The 19,113-nt window shown below is 56.5% G+C and overlaps 1 protein-coding gene across 1 annotated transcript in view; it reads right to left on the bottom strand.

The window, feature by feature from the left end:
• Positions 1-17,243, bottom strand: part of Nsun2 (tRNA (cytosine(34)-C(5))-methyltransferase Nsun2) — an 86,495-nt gene extending 69,252 nt beyond the window's left edge. The window contains exons 1-15 of the mRNA XM_037222276.1: positions 17,132-17,243; positions 16,254-16,316; positions 15,940-16,014; positions 15,217-15,357; positions 14,734-14,846; positions 14,183-14,309; positions 13,048-13,267; positions 11,268-11,403; positions 10,704-10,834; positions 10,253-10,338; positions 9,523-9,629; positions 8,454-8,693; positions 7,766-7,979; positions 6,409-6,559; positions 6,006-6,170 (exon numbers count right to left, since the gene is read on the bottom strand). Coding sequence (XP_037078171.1) covers positions 6,006-6,170; positions 6,409-6,559; positions 7,766-7,979; positions 8,454-8,693; positions 9,523-9,629; positions 10,253-10,338; positions 10,704-10,834; positions 11,268-11,403; positions 13,048-13,267; positions 14,183-14,309; positions 14,734-14,846; positions 15,217-15,357; positions 15,940-16,014; positions 16,254-16,313 — 1,966 coding nt within the window. The 5' untranslated portion in view covers positions 16,314-16,316; positions 17,132-17,243. The remainder of the gene's footprint in view (positions 1-6,005; positions 6,171-6,408; positions 6,560-7,765; positions 7,980-8,453; positions 8,694-9,522; positions 9,630-10,252; positions 10,339-10,703; positions 10,835-11,267; positions 11,404-13,047; positions 13,268-14,182; positions 14,310-14,733; positions 14,847-15,216; positions 15,358-15,939; positions 16,015-16,253; positions 16,317-17,131) is intronic.
• Positions 17,244-19,113: the final 1,870 nt, after the last annotated feature.

Below are 19,113 nucleotides of genomic sequence, written 5' to 3'. Positions count from 1 at the left end.
TGACATGCCCTTCACATCCTCTTCACATGCCTTTTTCCCAGTGAGGAAGGATTTAAGCACAGTCGGGCAGAGCACCCAAACATGGGTACAAGACTCCCCTGCCCGTGCACATTAATATATACCTGCCCGTAAGTTATCCAGTCTGCCTTACATCTCCCAGTGAAGTGGGACGCGGCAGCACCCATACATTCCACACAAAATAAGGTGATGGTTCATTGCTATTGACCTTAATGCTGGTAACCATTGGTGGAGTGGGATGGAATTAGAAGACGCCATGCTTTACATTTACTCTCTCAAATCATGTCGTCATTAACATGTGACGTCACGGCTGGCTTCCTCTTGTCATCCTCTGAGTGCACATTATCTCGCTCATGTGGTAAAAGGTCCCGATATGCATACTAATGCATCCTTCCTCACTCACAGACATAGCCCGTTCCTGACAAAGAGATCCGCTACACGCAACTCATTCCAACCGTAACATGTGTGTAGTTAACGAAACTGAAGATAATTATGCATCAAAGAACTGCAGCCGCTGGCCCTGAGACATGCCTCCAAATGGCCTGCACAGCGAAGAAAGCCTGGGCCAAAGCCCCGCACGTGATGCATAACAAACGTTGAGGTGTCCGCTTAATACTAGGAGCCACCGCCATACGGGCGAGGTACGGAGCAGAGAACACGTCGCTTTTGATATTCACGGCTCACGGTTCAGCGCGCACACAGCCCCAATGCCCGGCCACCAAGACCAACGGCCAAAAATGCCTCTAGTCATGGAACAAAGCATGCAAGGGCACTCCCTGAAAATTGTTGACATTCATCAATGAGATGGCACGGTGAAAACTAGGTGCAGAAAAGAGCAGAGCTAGTTGGCACGGATTTCATGAGAGAACAGTTCAGTAGCAAGAAAGCCAGAAGGGTGTTTTCACCGACGCCATACGAGCAATGCTATGACACGCACTTGAGGGTCATCCTGCATATGATATAAACGCTTTCGCAAATGGGTTAACTCGCTTTTGGTAACACATATTGATAGGTTTTACCACATGCTAACCTAATAAACGGGTTCAATTATGTGTAGTCCCGCAACTCGGCAAAGTACAGAGAATTGCCGGAGAATTGATTGACTGGGATTGTTAATGCCAAGTCTTTTTGGGGACCGAAATCAATTCGTTGAAAGTGTTTATTTGTATCATAATCAAAGGTAATGCGCAAATGCATGTTTCTATGCGACATTGCTCAGGTGATGAAGAAGCTATACGTGAGTGCAGTTTTCGTGGCGCAATAAGTTACAGTTTAGACACAGAGCATAAAATTCAGGATCGAGTCGCTTCAACGCAGCGTTGGCTGTTTGCTGATCGACGCCGGCTTTGTTATAGCTCGTGCAGAGTTGAGCTCCACCAGTGTTTGGTCAACGGTACATGTTTCCCACGCTAGGTGGCAGTGCCTTCATTTCACCATTTCCTTTGCTTCACAAGATCTGACGTCTTTCATAAAAAACCTTCGGAATCGGCGGACCCATGGCTTGCACCCTGATGCTCCTGATCGGCTGCACAAATCGACCAGAACTTTCACCACCACCATTGTTGTTCTCTCTTTCGTCAAATGGTGTGCTCACGAGTCGCTGTGACCCCGGATTACAACTATCGGTGCCTGGTTTTGATCCGTGCTCTGCAGCCTTTGCACAATTTTTCTCCGCTTCGTGGGTTGTAAGAAGGGGCGACGCTTTACGCAATGCTATGCCTCACACACAAGCCAAAAGTAGGCGAAATGACAAGTTCGCCTAATCGGACTGCTGGCACACATAGCTTGGAAGTTTAGAACAAAGGGTTACTGTCAAGAGGACGGTTCCGTCAAAAGCATGGCTGATCGGGTTGGGCTGGAATGCCGAAGCTACAGCGTCGGCTGACAGGTATTAAGGCATGCTTTGCTGACCCTGCGCGTAAGCATGGCACCAGCGGGGTGGTATTAAACCTGAATGTCATCATCGGATAACATCTATCTGATGAAATAGAGGACACTTTTCAATCTATAGAGGATACCTTTGGAGCTCCATACAAATATATCTTAAGATCATGAACACATCGGATTGCCCGGTAACCTATAAATCACACCGCTTGAAAAGGTCTTGCCATGACCCCGGTTCGGGGATTTCGCTCTGGCGCCCCATGGGTAATCCGTTAATCACGTTGTCTGGGACGCTGCCCTGGCCTTTTGTCGGAAGCTGAACCTAGCTCCAACTCGCGTTGTGTGGCTTTTCGTGACATGCACATTTCACGTTTCCCGTGTTCTTCGAATGGCGGTAATGCATGCTGACTTTGTAATGCTGCAGGAATGTTACCTGCGATCGAGCAGCTCGTAAGCAAATACCACACAAACAGGCACCAAGGCCTACTCGCGTTCCGTCCTTTGCTGTCAAAATCTCCATGATGGCGACGGTCAGCGGTTGTGCGAATACGTTAGCTCGATGGGGTGTGGCCACTGGCTGGACCGGGTCACTCAGTTTGAAACACCTTGCACCATTCAAATAAACCGCGTCTGATTTGTTCCCGCTGATGACCAATGACTTCAGAAACACAACTTGGAATAGAATGTGTCGCGTTCCCACCGATATTCTATGACGACGCCATTTTTCTGCAGAGAGAAAGAGAAGTGGTTTAAATTGCAATGCTGTTTTATGAAACCCATCAGCCACGGTACTTACAGTACACCGTCCCCTGTCATCCGCTCTGTGCTGCATCACGATAAAATACCCGGTGGCCCGCCCTCCTCTCCAAGCTGCACACCACACCAGCCAACAGCGTCACCGTGTCACCCGACCAGAGTACTTCGATGTCGGTGAGACCTAGCGGTGATCCGCGGGGGACGACCCGTGAGGTTCTCAGCTCCTCACCAGTCTTCGGTGTCCGGCTCCCGCTGCCGCCGCCGGAGCCCGCCGGCCGGCGACGGGTACGGCCGCGAGCTTCCTGCTCGGCGGCGCGGCGCCAGGGCTGACCCTGCACCATGACCCCCACCGGCACGACGACAGCGAACCCAGAGACGTCCGGAGGTGAGGGACCGGTCCGCCCGTCCCTATCTCTGCCGGTCTGTGCAGTCGGCGTCGCCGCGACATGTCGTAGCCGGCGCCCCAGGCTGGCCGTGCTGGGCGTGCGGGACCTTTTTAGGACCAGCGACCGGTTGAGATGCACCTCTGCCTGCCCGGTCAGGTTAGGGCACGCGGGATGACCGGCAGCGTTCCGGGAGTCGGACCGGCGGGCGACCTTGAACCGTGACGGGGGGGGGGGGGGGGGGGAGCGCTGACCGCTAACGCCACGCAGTAATTCCGTGCTGAGTCAGTCATACTGGGTATCCCGGGAGCAATGGTCGGCAAGATTTGACTTCGAAATCATGCGGTGAGCACCAGGATCCCCTTGTTGATTTAATGAGTGCGCGCCTTGCCATTATGGTTTTACCATGCCCATGTATGCGATCGCATCCCACCCTCTCTTCTTCAGTTAGCATCAACATACTCAGCTGAAGAACAAAACGCATTATTTTGTCTGCAAAGGCGTGCAACTTGTGCCGTCATCAACTTTTTTCCTTGCATAAATGAAGACACAAGCAGCCAGTTCGTTAAGTTAGTTTCATAAAGCGGAACTAAAATATACGCCATTTGAAGTCACCCGGTATGTGCGTATGAATCAGAAGCAGCTGTTTTGTTCCAGAATGCGACATTTATACCATAAAAAACTGCGCACGGCGCACTCTCGTCCTGCGTACCCGCATCTTGCAGAGCTCAAAATAGACCTCATCCGGTAACCGACGCGATCAATTCCCTAGAGATTACCTGGGGTAAGTCCTCATGATCCCAATCGTCTGGTGACTGAACCCGCTGCAAGCGCGGACCGAGGATCCGACCGCGGCGCGTTCTGAGCCGTCACCCCACGCACGGCCATGTTGGATTAGACCACGGACGTGCTGGCACAAAACCTATCCCACGGTTCAAGATCAGAGAGCCCGTAAGACCAGACCAAGGCGCTTGTGAGACCTGAGGCCAAAACGCTTGTGAGACCAGGAACCAAGGCGCTCGTGAGATCCGAAGCCCAAGCGTTTGTGAGATGAGAGACCAGAGCGCTTGTAATACCAGACCAAAGCGTTCGTGAGACAAGAAACCAAAGCGGTTGTGAGACCAGAGGCCAGAGAGATTGCTTGTGCTCGTGCGAGACTGCAGCAACGGTCGGACAGACCTAAGAGAGGCTTTAGATATGTAGAATAGAACGTCCTACTGGAGCCGTCTCTGCACCGTGCTTGTTTATCAAAAGCGTGATCTGCCCCACGAATACCAGAACGCGATATCCTAAGCCCAGGTTATGCAAGTCAGCGACTATCGATCTCCATAAGCCTGTTTGCACACCAGCAGCTCGTGCACGACTCCAGTTGATCCACATCCCGGCACGTCGGAGCCACTCACCACCTCCCGCTGATCCCTCCAAATTACATGCAAGCACTGCAACGCTTCCAAATAAATCAGTCGTGCACGCAGTCAGGCCGACACGCCCTCAACATGCTTGACATCGAAGTATTTTTTTGAAAAACCGACTTTAATTCCTGAGTCTCCTCGACCGCAAACGAGGGTTGAACTACACGTTGCAACGGTCCCATGCCGCGGACAGTCCTCCGGACGACAGCGATCTTTGCCCGGACAGCCTTCCGGACAACAGCAAACTTTGCCCAGACAGCCCCCCGCACAACAGCGATCTTTGCCCGGACAGCCTTCCGAACAACAACGATCTTTGCCCGGACAGGTTTCCGGACAACAGCGATCTTTGTCCGGGCAGTCTTCCCGACAGCAGCGATCTTTGCCCGGACAGCCTCCCGGACAACAGCGATCTTTGCCCGGACAGCCTTCCGGACAACAGCGACCTTCGCCACAGCGGCAAGCCAAACGCCGAGCGAAACGCATACCAATATATTGGTCGGGATCACAGGACAGTAAGACGCGGATGCCCTGCCACCTGGCGGCGCTATGTAACTGTCGCCTCCTGGGCGGGTGCCTCGCTGCCGTTCTCCACCGCGGGGGCCGGGGCCTCCGCCGCCGCCGCAGGGGCCGGGGCCTCCGTCGTCGCCGCCGCCGGGAGAGCTTCTGCGGCGGCCTTCTCGAGAGCCCGCGCCTCCGCGAACTTATTCTTCTCTGCAAAGGTCAGCGCGCGTGAGAGGAGTCATCTACGCAGAGCGCCGCCCGGCTGCGACATCTGGTGGCGGTGTTTGTTGGCTTTTGACAACGAGACGTCTAGGACCAAATGCATGGTGGACATGCGAAATGCAAATCTTAATTAACTCCCTGGGGAGTGGAGAAGCGAAACGTGGAGAGGTCTCACAATCATGGAACGGTCGCACGAGTGAGCACGTTCTAACCCGGTGTATCTCAACCGAACCAAAACGGGAGTTGCAGCCCACAGCCCACAGGCAAACTGTACTGGTCTAGGAAAGACAGCTGCCCGAATTTATGCGCCGGCGTCTGCAGCGCACAGTGCCGCCAAATGCCTTGCGCCACGACATGCCAATCCCGCAGACATCTAGCTTCGAGATGTCGCCATGATAACTCAGACACGGAGTGCACGCACGCGATGTTTGCAGTCTCGCCGGCAGCCGTCCTTGCCCATCAAGGCACCTTTACTATACAGATCGCTTTTACCTACGCCCTTGCGTGTCAATATCTCCTACAAACTACACGTGAGGTGTTGGTCAGTCAGTAAGGCCGTAGCTGGGTTCGGCTTCTCACTCTGTGCGTGGCACGCTCGCACCCGCCGTCGCCGGCCGCTGACAGGAGACGGCGCGGCTCCGTCCCGATCAGCTTACGGGGACCGGCGACCGACCACGCCTCACTTGCCAGCCGGTGCTGCCCTCCCGTCACCTCAGCCCGCACGCCCCGCCCGTGACGCTGACAGGACCGGAGGGCGCGACGCACCCTCCGGGTACACGGCGCCCGGGCCGCTGCTGGCTACACGACACCCGGACGGGCCCGGCCGTACCGTATTTGGATGTGTCGGCGCCGAGCAGACGCAGGTAGTGGATGCGCTCGTTGCGCTGCACGTAGGCGCGCACCGAGGTGGCGCCCTTCCAGCCGACCACGTGCGTGCGCACCAGGCGGCCCGGCGACACGGCCGAGTCCACCAGCAGGGCGATGGCGCCGGCACCTGCGGCACATACCCGGCGGTGAGGCGGTCACAACGGCGGCGTCCCAGCGTCCGTCGGCACAGCATCGGTACCCGAGCTGCGGGGCATCCCGCAGTCACAGCAGCGACGCTCACACGCGTCGCTCGCAGACCGCCACATCGGGGCTGTCGTCTGTCAGAGTACAAAGTCGTGACAGCTCGGGCCGGCGGCAGGTCCGTGATGGGTCCACTCGCGCGAGTCCGGCCAACTCCCACCGACCTGACTTGGCCATCTGCTCCTGGGTCGCCGGGTCGAGCAGTGTGAACTCGGCCGGCAGCTCGATGTCGTCGTACTGCAAGATCTTGCCCAGGTCGGCGGCCGTCACCTGCACCTTCCGCTTGGTCAGGAACGGCAGGATGGCGTCCGAGCCCTGCGCGGCCCCAGCGCACGTTAGCACGGCGGCGGGTGGCGGCGCAACGGGTCACGAGGCAGTGACGCAAACACCTGAACTTCGCCAAGCGTGTCTGAGCAGAACCGGCTTCCTCGCAAGTGTGACGTCATCACGGTGTAGAGGTAACCCCGGGTGTACCTGTAGTTAATAGATACCTTGAGCAGAGCACATCCCCACACACAGGAGATGCAGGAAATTTATGATTGCTTTCGGTTTGCAGGAAACTCTGGCAACTCATATTCGTCGTGCTTGACTACAACAGTTCAGGTACTTGACTAGGGAAATCGATCTCGTAAAACAGAATCAAGGCCGTTGTCGCTGTTCGGGAATAATCCCGGAATGTCGGTACCTCAAGGCTGCAAACGTCAAAACAGCGTTAAACTACCCTGCAGGTACGATATCTCGGAACAAAATGCTATCGTTGCGGCATTGCTACACAAACATCAATTGATGAGGAGCCGGAATAAAACACCGCAGGCCTCCAAGACCAATAAGACGCCGAATCTCCCGGCACTAAGACGGGCGCGAGCCCGCCTTCCCAGGGACCCCCACCACAACCGTCAGATAGACCCCTCCACACACACACCTTCCCAGGGACCCCGACCACAACTGCCAGATAGACGCCTCCACACACACACCTTCCCAGGGACCCCCACCACAACCGTCAGATAGACGCCTCCACACGCACACCTTCCCAGGGACCTCCACCACAACCGCCAGATAGACGCCTCCACACACACACCTTCCCAGGGACCCCCACCACCACCGTCAGATAGACCCCTCCACACACACACCTGCCCAGGGACCCCCACCGCAACCGTCAGGTAGACCCCTCCATACACACGCACCTTCCCAGGGACCCCCACCACAACCGTCAGATAGACCTCTCCACACACACACACCTTCCCAGGGACCTCCACCACAACCGCCAGATAGACGCCTCCACACACACACCTTCCCAGGGACCCCCACCACAACCGTCAGATAAACGCCTCCACACACACACCTAACATCCCGCTCTTTGACCACACCATCGTGCGCATCGCGTCATAGCACCCTCCTCTCCCAATAAACGACGACTGTTTCCAGTTGTTTCCGTTCATCAGACCGTTTCGCGCCCAGGCCGTGCAAGCATTACTCCGTGTTAAAATTGCGTCACCCCCAGCGCCCGCGCTGGTCACCCACCTCCTGCGCGAGTCGGAAGCCACAGGGCGTGTTCTTGTTGTCGCAGCGGGCGAACACCTTGACGCCCGAGTTGATGACCTTGACGCGCTGCTGGCTGGCCGAGATCAGGTCCCGCACGGCCGGCGAGCACAGGTAGATGTTCTTCTTCTTGCCCTGCTCGCAGCGCGTCATCAGCAGCGACGGCTCGAACGCGTCGCTCAGGCCGTAGAAGTCACTGCAGGCAGGGCGCCCGACGTGGGAAGGAGGCCGGAGAGGGATGGAGGAGCCTCGGGCCTGCTGGCTGGCCAGGGAAGGCCGAAACTCGACTTGCAAGTCCCTTTTCCGCACGCGTGCGGGAGTCGCTAATGCAAAAGAATCCGTGTGGCTGCCTGGGCACGTTGTCATTCACCCTGTTTGTTCCTACGCACCTTAGCACCATCCATGCTTCTTAGGATAGAGTAATAATGCACATCAACAGTTACGTATAGCGGCACGCTGGTCAGCTGGGCAGCGGACCCGTTCTACAACATAGCAAACAGCTGGAAAGCAGGCACCACGGTGAACACATTTTGCAAAACTGCAAATAAAAATGAGCGCTAAACTACCCCACACATCAGAAGCCGAGGAGCTTTACCAATCACCCCGGTCTCCGGAGAACGTGATGACGACGGAACGAGAGACAAGACGGACCCCTCCTCGGCCGACTCACTCGAGCTCCTGCAGCATGGGGTCGCCCTTCTTGACGAAGAAGTACGGATCCTCCTTATAGCCGCGGATGCGCCGCGCCTTCTTCTTGGGCGGCGGTCCGTCGGGAGCGGGCGGCGTCTCCTCGGAGGCGGCGCCGGCGTCCGCGGCGGCCGGCGCCGCCTCGCGCGGGGTCTTGCCCACCTTCTGCAGCACGGCCAGGAAGAAGCCGCCCGTGTTCTGCTGGTGCGGCAGGATCCGGATGCTGGAGACGGCACGCGGCGCCTCAGACACGCGGGCTCCGAGCGCGGCCGGAACACCGACCGGTCACGCGGCAGGCACTCGCAGGACACACACGCTCGTGGACCGGGTCACGACATCGTCCCGGCGCGGAGACGTCGTCCACCGATCCTGGTGACCGGTGCACATCACACTCCACCTGAGACTCCCGGACCGCACTGGACACGTCAGGCGGCCGGCCTACACCTGCCTCATCTATCCTGCCCGAGCGACGCAAGACGAAACCACCATCGTTTTCTGCTGACGCCGAGAGCTGCTAACGCCGGCGCTACTCCAACAGCATCCTGACCATACACGTCTGCCGCGCCGCCGCGTCCGCCGCCTGGCCGCAGCCTCCCTCCACACGGCCCGCTCCCCCGCGCCCGCCGCCTGGCCGCAGCCTCCCTCCTCACGGCCGGCTCCCTCGCGTCCTCCGCCTGGCCGCAGTCTCCCTCCTCACGGCCGGCTCCCTCGCGTCCTCCGCCTGGCCGCAGCCTCCCTCCTCACGGCCGGCTCCCCCGCGTCCTCCGCCTGGCCGCAGCCTCCCTCCTCACGGCCCGCTCCCCCGCGCCCGCCGCCTGGCCGCAGCCTCCCTCCTCACGGCCCACTCCCCCGCGCCCGCCGCCTGGCCGCAGCCTCCCCCCTCACGGCCCGCTCCCCCGCGCCCGCCGCCTGCCCGCAGCCTCCCTCCTCACGGTCCGCTCCCCCGCGCCCGCCGCCTGGCCGCAGCCTCCCTCCTCACGGCCCGCTCCCCCGCGCCCGCAGCCTCCCTCCTCACGGCCCGCTCCCCCGCGCTCGCTCGCCGGCCGGCTCACCACTTCTTCAGCTCGTCGTTGGGTCCGGCCGGTGGGAACATGTGCGGCCGGATGAGGGTGCGGTGCTCGGGCGCAATGCTGTCGCCGCTCTCATACAGCTTCATGTCCTGCGGCGGCGGCGGAGGTCGGAGGTCACGCCGCCGTCCCGATGCGGCGCGCGCGGTCCGTCACCGGCGCCATCACGTCAGGGATCACGGGTCATCGTCATCCGCGCCAATACACAGCCGGGGTGGGCAGAGCGTGTCAGGTGGGGCCGCTTGGCACGAACAAGATCCTTTGGAACTTGACAACAGGCCCAGGCGAAACAAATTTATCTGGTATTCACTAACGAGGTGGCGGGATCGCGTCTTTATAACGGGATATGTTTGGGAAGCATCCTGATCACGAGACGACCAACACCAGACATCTGATCACATCTGATCCAATCTGAAAAAGCCTCTACAGCATTCCAAAACCTATAGTTCTGGCTAAGAAACGGGGAATGCTTTCTCCGCTCCTAAACCCAAAGTCACAGACCTGACTGACGGTCTCTGACTTAAATGCTGCAGCCATTTCCAGAACAGTGGTGATGATTTCAAGACGGCGACATCGCTGGCAAAGGTTTCAAATACCGAAATGCCGAGGCTCAAAAACATAACACCGCATAGAAAAGGTCGACGGCGCGGCACAGACAAGACCCACCGCAAAACCGTAATCAATGATATGCCGGGCCGGCACGAGGGTGTCTGACCTTCGAGTAGAGCACCCAGTGAGTGAGCCCAGGGCTGTACTTCAGGCCAGGGAGGTCGGACGACACGTCCACCAGCTGCACGGCGCCTGCGAAACGCCGCAGCACCCAGTCCGTCAACACCCCACCGAGTGACGGGAGCGAGGCGGGCATGGTCTGCCACAGTGAAGAGATGCCGGCTGGCAGTGAAGATCACGGGAGAAACGCGTATATTCCGTATAAAACACCGCTGGACGGTCAGAGTACCCTGAGCAGCTATGAAACCCTGCATTACGTGACATTAAATCAGCTTACCACATCAACGCACGGGCTACCTACGGATTCCGAACACGGGCCACAGAGTTACGAGTTCCACAGGTTAAAACCTTCCAGCGGCATCCACGACCTTGCTGCGTGCCGCATCCCCCAAAAGACGAGGAGCGGCCCCCGGGCGCCGCCGGCCGCGGCCGCTCACCGTCCGTGTCGCGCAGTATCCGGCTGACCACTGCCTCGTCCTCGACCGGGTTCAGCGAGCACGTGGAGTAGACGAGCCGGCCGCCCTCGGCCAGCATCTCCAGGCCGCGCATGGCGATGTTGTACTGCAGCCTGACGAGGTCAAGGTGACCGCGTCAGCGGCCACGCCGCCGGTTCAAAGCGCGGGCCCGGCGCACGGCGACAACGTCCGTCTCCAGGTGATCCGGTCAAGCTCACTTACATGTCGGACCAGAAGAGCGACGTGCTGGGTTCATGCATGGCGCGTCGAGACGAACAGCCGGTATCACGAATCACGTATCATCACGGTGCCACGCATCACGGGATCACGGTATCACGTGCTGGAATACCCAACGCCTGGCTAAAACATCACGTTACGAATACTCAATGCGACTTGACCCCCGCAAGCGACCTAACACGTGCGAAGGCCTCACCAACCCATTTAAAAATAAAAGACAACAACCCTTCGGCACCCCAGAGGTGCGCTCACACCCCGTGCCATGCCGGGCCGGTGGCGCCCCGCCCGGCGACCGGCCGGGCCTCTCACCCGTGTAGGTTGCAGCCGTTGGCCGGGTTCCACTTGGGCCAGACGTCGACGTTCTTCCGCATGGTGCCGTCCCCAGAGCATGGCACGTCACACAGGATCCGGTCAAACTGCAGGCGACGCTCGGCGCCATCCGGCCCTGACGGACGCAGGTCAGGTCATCCGGGGTCACGGGTCAAACTGAAGGCGACGCTCGGCGCCGTCCAGCCCTGACGGACGCAGGTCAGGTCATCCAGGGTCACAGGCCAAACTGCAGGCGACGCTCGGCACCGTCCGGCCCTGACGGACGCAGGTCAGGTCATCCAGGGTCACGGGTCAAACTGCAGGCGACGCTCGGCACCGTCCGGCCCTGACGGACGCAGGTCAGGTCATCCAGGGTCACGGGTCAAACTGCAGGCGACGCTCGGCACCGTCCGGCCCTGACGGACGCAGGTCAGGTCATCCGGGGTCACGGGTCAAACTGCAGGCGACGCTCGGCGCCATCCGGCCCTGATGGACGAGGGTCAGGTCATCCAGGGTCACGGGTCAAACTGCAGGCGACGCTCGGCGCCATCCGGCCCTGATGGACGCAGGTCAGGTCATCCAGGGTCACAGGCCAAACTGCAGGCGACGCTCGGCGCCATCCGGCCCTGATGGACGCAGGTCAGGTCATCCGGGGTCATGGGTCAAACTGCAAGCGACGCTCAGCACCATCCGGCCCTGATGGACGCAGGTCAGGTCATCCAGGGTCACGGGTCAAACTGCAGGCGACGCTCGGCGCCATCCGGCCCTGATGGACGCAGGTCAGGTCATCCGGGGTCATGGGTCAAACTGCAAGCGACGCTCAGCACCATCCGGCCCTGACGGACGCAGGTCAGGTCATCCGGGGTCACAGGTCAAACTGCAAGTGACGCTCGGCGCCGTCCGGCCCTGACGGACGCAGGTCAGGTCATCCGGGGTCACGGGTCAAACTGAAGGCGACGCTCGGTGCCATCCGGCCCTGACGAACGCGGGTCAAGTCATCCGGGGTCACGGGTCAAACTGAAGGCGACGCTCGGTGCCATCCGGCCCTGACGAACGCGGGTCAAGTCATCCGGGGTCACGGGTCAAACTACAGGCAACGCTCAGCGCCGTTCGGCCATGATGGACGCGGATCAGATCATCCGGGGTCATGGGTCAAACTGCAGGCGACGCTCGGCGCCGTTCGGCCCTGATGGACGAGGGTCAAGTCATCCAGGGTCACATGTCAAACTGCAAGCGACGCTCGGCGCCATCCGGCCCTGATGGACGCAGGTCAGGTCATCCGGGGTCATGGGTCAAACTGGAGGCGACGCTTAGCGCCGTTCGGCCCTGATGGACGCAGGTCAGGTCATGCAGGGTCATGGGTCGAACTGCAGGCGACGCTCAGCACTGTTCGGCCCTGATGGACGCAGGTCAGGTCATCCGGGGTCATGGGTCAAACTGAAGGCGACGCTCAGCGCCCTCCGACCCTAATGGACGCAAGTCAGGTCATCCAAGGTCACGGGTCAAACTGCAGGCAACGCTCGGCACCATCCCGCCGTCAGTCGGCACCATCCGGCCGAGACAGTCAATCTTGGCCCTGGGTCAAAATTGACTGTACTAAGATTCGGTGCCTCTCGGACCAGACTCAGGTCATCATCCATGTTGCAGCAGCAGCCACACCAGTAGCTGCAGCGCATTGTACGAAACTCCGCAGCCACTGTGGCATTCAGGTTAGGGGCCACGACGTTTCCAGAGGTCAGCAGACCTTAACTCGACCCCCAACCCCGCTCGTTCTGCTCACCGTCCGCCGTATACATGTTGGGCATGTTGGCCGCGTCGTGGTTGGTGATGCAGAAGCAGGGACTCTGCATGCGCTTGGCCTGGTGCACCAGCATGTAGCAGCGTTTGTTGTCGGCATCGTTGGCCACCACCATGCCGGAGGGCATGCTGCCCTCCTCGCGGTGCAGCGCCTCGATCAGCTGAGCCGTTTTGGAGCCGGGTGCAGCGCACATGTCCAGCACCTGGCGGGCGCGCTGGCCGCTGTCAGCGCCGCCCGGCGGCCACGGAACGAGACACAGACCAGCAGAACCTAACGGCTCAGTAACACTGGGGAGACAAACGATATGTAGATGAAACCATGTTACCCAAAGACGTGATATATGTCCTGTACCGTTACCATCACGGTCGGATTGTGGTGACAACATTGTTGTCATTGTTGATAATGGTGACAACATCGTTGTCATTGTTGACAATGGTGACGACATTGGTGACAACATTGTTGACACTCAGAGTCGACACTGTTAACTGGGCACACTCTTTTAGATCAATTAATGTCATCTATTCGCGCGACGAATGACTGCATTTGACCAAAAGATCATGCTATAGAAAACTTCTGATATTACCCACTTGAAACAATGGTGGGACTATCCAAACATCTGTTTGTAAAGACTGATATGAGGAAGGACCGGCGAGATCACAGCCGGCCCATAGCGTTACGGACTTAGAGCGTCACGTCCTCACCGCACAACAGCGACGCTTTCGCAGCGGCCAGATAGACCGCTCTTTTTCGTGGATAGTGATGCAAACTTCGCTTATAAAGCAGACAGATTCAGATAATCCATTGAACCAAGGAAAGATGTGGTGGTAACCCAGTTATTGGCGAGCACAGTAGCGAGCAAACACAGGCGGGCAGGGTACAGACCGTCACATCCAATCGCAGCGCCGAACCCATCCCCTGGATCCCTCGGATCATGCCGTCGAATCACCCGTGCCTACTGGAACCTACGGACACTGATGAGAACCCGGTCGCCCTGCGCCCTGGACGAACCCGACAGGTGGCACCACGAGCGCTGCCCCGCGGCCCACCCTGATGCGGCGCCGGTGCCCTTCGCAAGCGCGTCACTGGCGTCAGCCCCGGCCAGCCCCAGCCGGCTGACCTTGTGATGCGGCTGGACGTCCAGCACCAGCGGCGGGATCATCGACACCGTCTCCTGGCGGCTGATGTTGCCGCTCTCCGTCTCCGAGATCAGGAAGTTGTGCAGCTTGTGGTACGCCTCAGACTTCCTGGGAGGTCAGCGAGGGACAGCGAGAGGGGTCAGGAGACGGCAGCGCCCGAGACGCGGGCTTGAGCGGCCGGGGGACACGGCCACTCCATCGACGGCGACCGGACAGTCAGCACAGACGCGCATGGAGGGACGTCTTTGGCGCGACGTTCAACGTCAAAGCTCGAAGGCACAAGACATCGAGAGTGCGATTATTGACGGATGACGTTAAGTTAAGCCGATGACAATAATATCGAAATGTAGACCGAAAGGAAAAACGGCGTTCCACATATTCGTAGCAACACCCATTCATTTGATGATGCATAATCCCGATCACATGGACGGCTTGGTTGCGAGTGGGGACTGACACCATGACGCACACCCCGACAAGTGAGCGCGGAACCCAACAAAGCTATCCTGCAGGGCGGGCGGCACGTCAGAATCACCTGATGTCAGTGCGGGTGAGATTCAGCTGGTAGGCCAGCTTGTCTGGGTACCAGGGGAGGCAGACATGCTTCACGGCTGGGTCGTCGCCGGCACCCTCCTGCTTCTCCACCAGCTGTGGGCGATCAATTCTCGCCACATCACCCGTCGCGTCGTGGCCGAAGCTCCCACGCTCGCCAAGCCGCTTCCGCGTATCAGTGCGGTAATCTACCACAACCGAACTCGTATTGGCCGATATTAGACTACTATAGAAAAAACACAACAACGTTGCATGCGTGGCACGTCATCGCTGCTGCGATTAGAAATGGTGCAAACGCTGCACTTAACTTGACATGGAATCCCCCGGGCAAGGCGCGGGTAAAAGTCTCCCAGACAGAGCACACACAGAGCAGTGTCTGCATCGCGGTACACGCCACCCTCTACAGGGTCCCGCACGATCCGCATCTCCCTCTACAGGCTCCCGCGCGGGCCGCGCCGGTACCGACCTTGAGGAAGTCGTCCTGCACGATGGCGAGCAGCGCCTGTGACTGCGAGCGCGTACCAGTGACGCGGAAAGAGGCCGGCAGCGGGTCCCGCAGCGTGGCCATGAACTGGTCCCACTCCCCGACCGGTACCACCGCCTGCTTCTACATGGGGGGGGGGGGGGGGGGCGTCACGTCTCCGGTCATGCCTGGGCTGTAAGTGATGGGTCATATGTGATGGGGGAGGGGGAACTGCTTACATTGACAAGTTCTTATCTGGAGGCAACTTTCAAACCAAAATGGGCAACTTTATGCTATGCTGTTCTTCAGTAATTAAAGACTTAGTCCAAACAGAGGAGGAAATATTTGGTGTCAGGCAAAAGTGTATGACCCTCCAGTGCATTTTTCAATTAAAAACAGTCCAATTTGGGGTGCAGCTTGCAACAGCCTGCTGCACCTGAACAGCCTCAAGCATCAGGAACAAACAACAGAATATTGGAACAATCCATGGATACAATTCACAGTGAAAACTAACAGTCTGCACAATGCAGTCATTGCTGAAATTTTTGCAATCAAATGTGAGCATAATTAAGAATAAGGACATGCAAAAAATGGATAAGATTTTAATAAATGGCAAATCTAATGTATGAACTTAGTTTTGGCAGAATCACACAATTCATTACATAAATATCGCCATGATTTGTGAAACAGAAGCATGGTGAACAAATAATAATTGCTAGCCACTACCTTGTAGAACTCCTCAAACATTTTGTTTTCCTTCACTATATCTTCATAGCCAGCCCCACGGATTGGACGTCCACCCTGTGAAAAATGGGTGGACACATCACAGCGGGATTTGCATGAAAGCCCACATGAAGGCCTGCATGGTTTGGTTCACACAGTTCTCCAATTGAGCAACTTAACAATTAAACTGTCGAACACATTCCAGCCAGGAAACCCAACCACTGCCACCAATAAATGTGCATTCAAATAATTCATAGTACTGCAACATGAAGATATAACAAATATTAGGCAGGTCACAGTGAAAAATAAACATGTACCTCATCAAGTGTTGACTTTCCATCTTGAGGCTTCCTTTTGTTTCTCCACTTTTTACCCATTTTCTGCAGGCATCAGCATATTGTCAGTACCAATTAATAAAATGGCTGATCTATATTTATAGACAACAAAAAAAAATACCACCAGAATTTAACATTACCAAATGCTAGAAGACAAGGCAGGGCCATATACACTAATTATTGTCAATCAGAGAATCAATTCTTGATTCAGCCCACCAAACAGACAGTTTTCAGCAGCCTTTGCAATACACAGAGCCTTAGCACTTTACAGTTTTCCCAAAACACTGTTTTCTGTTCATTGTCCAGCAAATAACAGTTTTCAACTGTAACCACACACAACAATTTTCTGTATTACTGATTTGACTGTATTACTGATTTGACATGCAAGTATCTCATCAATGAACATTAATGAGCACCAAATGTTCACTATAGGTTACTTAAAACAGCTTCTATCAATAGTTAGCAATAGTTTGCTCTTTACATGGGCAGTCACACAGTCAGATCCTTGTTGGACACAGCAGTTTTTTATTTAGGTACCTATAGTGTCACACATAAATTGTGTTACACAGTCTTATAACTGTGCCATCCATGTGTATATTACAGTGCGGTGTTGATTTGACTTTTGCAGCTTTCCTGGTTCGGACCATTCACTCAAACAAATTCGGAACAATGAATCATCAATAACTGTCAACTTACAGCTGCTTAAGAAGAGCCGGGTCTAAAAAGGAAAATGACACGGTATATGTTCAATAATTGTGAAAATACTCTGACTGACTGCGTGAGGGCCCATAACCTTACCTAGATCAGAATAGTTGTCGAACAATAAATTTCGATTTAAATAATAACCCAATCTAACCTACCTCTCTGATGCGGTAACCAGCCGCACACTTCCCGAGCACGGAAATATATCGCCCAATGCCCAAGCCACCAAAGCTTGACGCTAACACGCCCGCGCGCGTGTTCGTGTGCAAGGTAAGCCGCACGATGTGGTGAAAGGTCACAAGTGCGCAGCTCTCGCCGTGAACAAGGGGGTAAGCACGACATCCACAGTGGGATCAAGAATTGCGGTGAACTCATTTCTTTTTCTTGCTGATAAATGCTAAATCAAAGCTAAAATTCTTTCATACCTATCAATCCTAATTACTAGACACCATATCCCGATTCATTTTAAAAACAATTTTGTCACCAGTGGATGTAGTTGTTTGATGCTCTCTATCATGGTTCACTTAAACTGCTGCTACAAAACTGTTGAGGTATAAAAATTCCCTTTGCAGTTCATACTCAGAGCCCCTTAACCGACGCAACCTTAAATGATTGGCTGCAATAAAAAATAGTGTAGATAATGAATATGAATTATTTAGAAATCGATTAGGATCAGTAAACTGTGGCCCCACTTCTGGTACTCCGCCCATTTCTCCAAACACTCTGAACCAGCCCTATTCTGATCACAAATTTTCGGCCCCCCGGCCCGCATCTCCAGTGAATGGGTGGCTAGCATGCTGGTGTTCCACGCGATAACCCCGGGTTCGAATCTAAAACCACGGCCGCCGTCCAGTTGGTGGCTTCATGGTCTATCGGTGTGGCGTGATGGTGCCAACTCGCTTTACGTCTAAGCGGAATTAATTCTAATTTGGACTTTTCATACCGAACAGCAGCGTAGTCTCTCATGTCAGAGGGAGGACTAAATATAAAGAGAACTCCGCCCCTCTAGGTGGCGGGAGTCCACACGCTACAGAGATATTGAGGATTCCGTGAACGTTGACCGTAAATCTAAATGAGGTCAGCAACTTGTGTAAACATTGATTGAAAATGTGTAATGCTTAAACGTTATGTGTAATGCAGTGTGTAAAATGTGTAAATATTAGTGAAAAGTTAGGCGAACACGACCCTCCCGGGCAGTTGCCTCAAGATCATTCCGCCCCAGTCCGGAGTGTCTACCAGCTGCCAATCCGGCGACATGGAGGCGGGTTCGCCTGATGAGTTCGTCCGGGAGCCCTCACAGATGTACGCCCTACATTGGTGCCCTCCCTGGCGCGGAAGGCCCTTTGGCGGCTTCTGGCCGGGGAATTTGACCCGGAATAGGCGCAGGGGCCTTCATTGGGGCAACAAGATCTCTGATAACCTCATGTGATCCAATAACTGGCACAGAGACCCGTATTTGGCCAACGGACCCCTGGCTAAAACGGGGTGAAGGGCCCCACAAGTGCCCCGGGTCACCCCTGGCCGACTCGTGACACCTTCCGCCACAGGACCCCCTGTTAGACACTCTCGGGGCCTGACCGTCAAAAGACCACTCATTGTTGTAGGGACTCCGACCAATGCAAACCGCGGACCTCGGTCTCGTTCCTGCTAGATAAATGGGGCCCCAGAGCTCAGAACAATACGGAGTCAGCTATTCGGTGTGGTGGTCTCCGGCCGAAATAGGTGCCCGCACTGTCCCAGGGGTCCACAATCGGTGAAAGAGACATATTGGCTGACATTTGGGATCACAGCCATACGGGCCAGGATGACCTACAGCCTTTCAGCCCTTACGGCCATTTAGCCTTCCCATCGGCCCGTTTATCGTCAGTCTTGAAGGGCACATCGGTCCCTCTTCAGGCACCCCCGTACACTGCCTGGCCAACTCGGGAGCCCTTGTCAACACCGGACCTCCGGTTAAGCGCTGTGTGTCCCTGGCCGACACAGGGGCCCCTCATTGGCTCGGGGTGCACTGACCGATGTAAATTGCGGGTCCTGACCTTGTCCCTGCTTGGGAAATGGGCTCCCAGGCCCAGGCCGGGACCCAATCAGTGCAACGGGCCCTTTGGCTGGTAGCTGAGGGTCCAAACCGCGCCCGCTCAAT

The sequence above is a fragment of the Pollicipes pollicipes genome, unplaced genomic scaffold, assembly GCF_011947565.3.
Source record: "Pollicipes pollicipes isolate AB1234 unplaced genomic scaffold, Ppol_2.1 Scaffold_4740;HRSCAF=5597_pilon_pilon_pilon, whole genome shotgun sequence".
Classification (NCBI taxonomy): Eukaryota; Metazoa; Arthropoda; class Thecostraca; order Pollicipedomorpha; family Pollicipedidae; genus Pollicipes; species Pollicipes pollicipes.
This window is presented reverse-complemented; position numbering and strand designations above follow the sequence as displayed.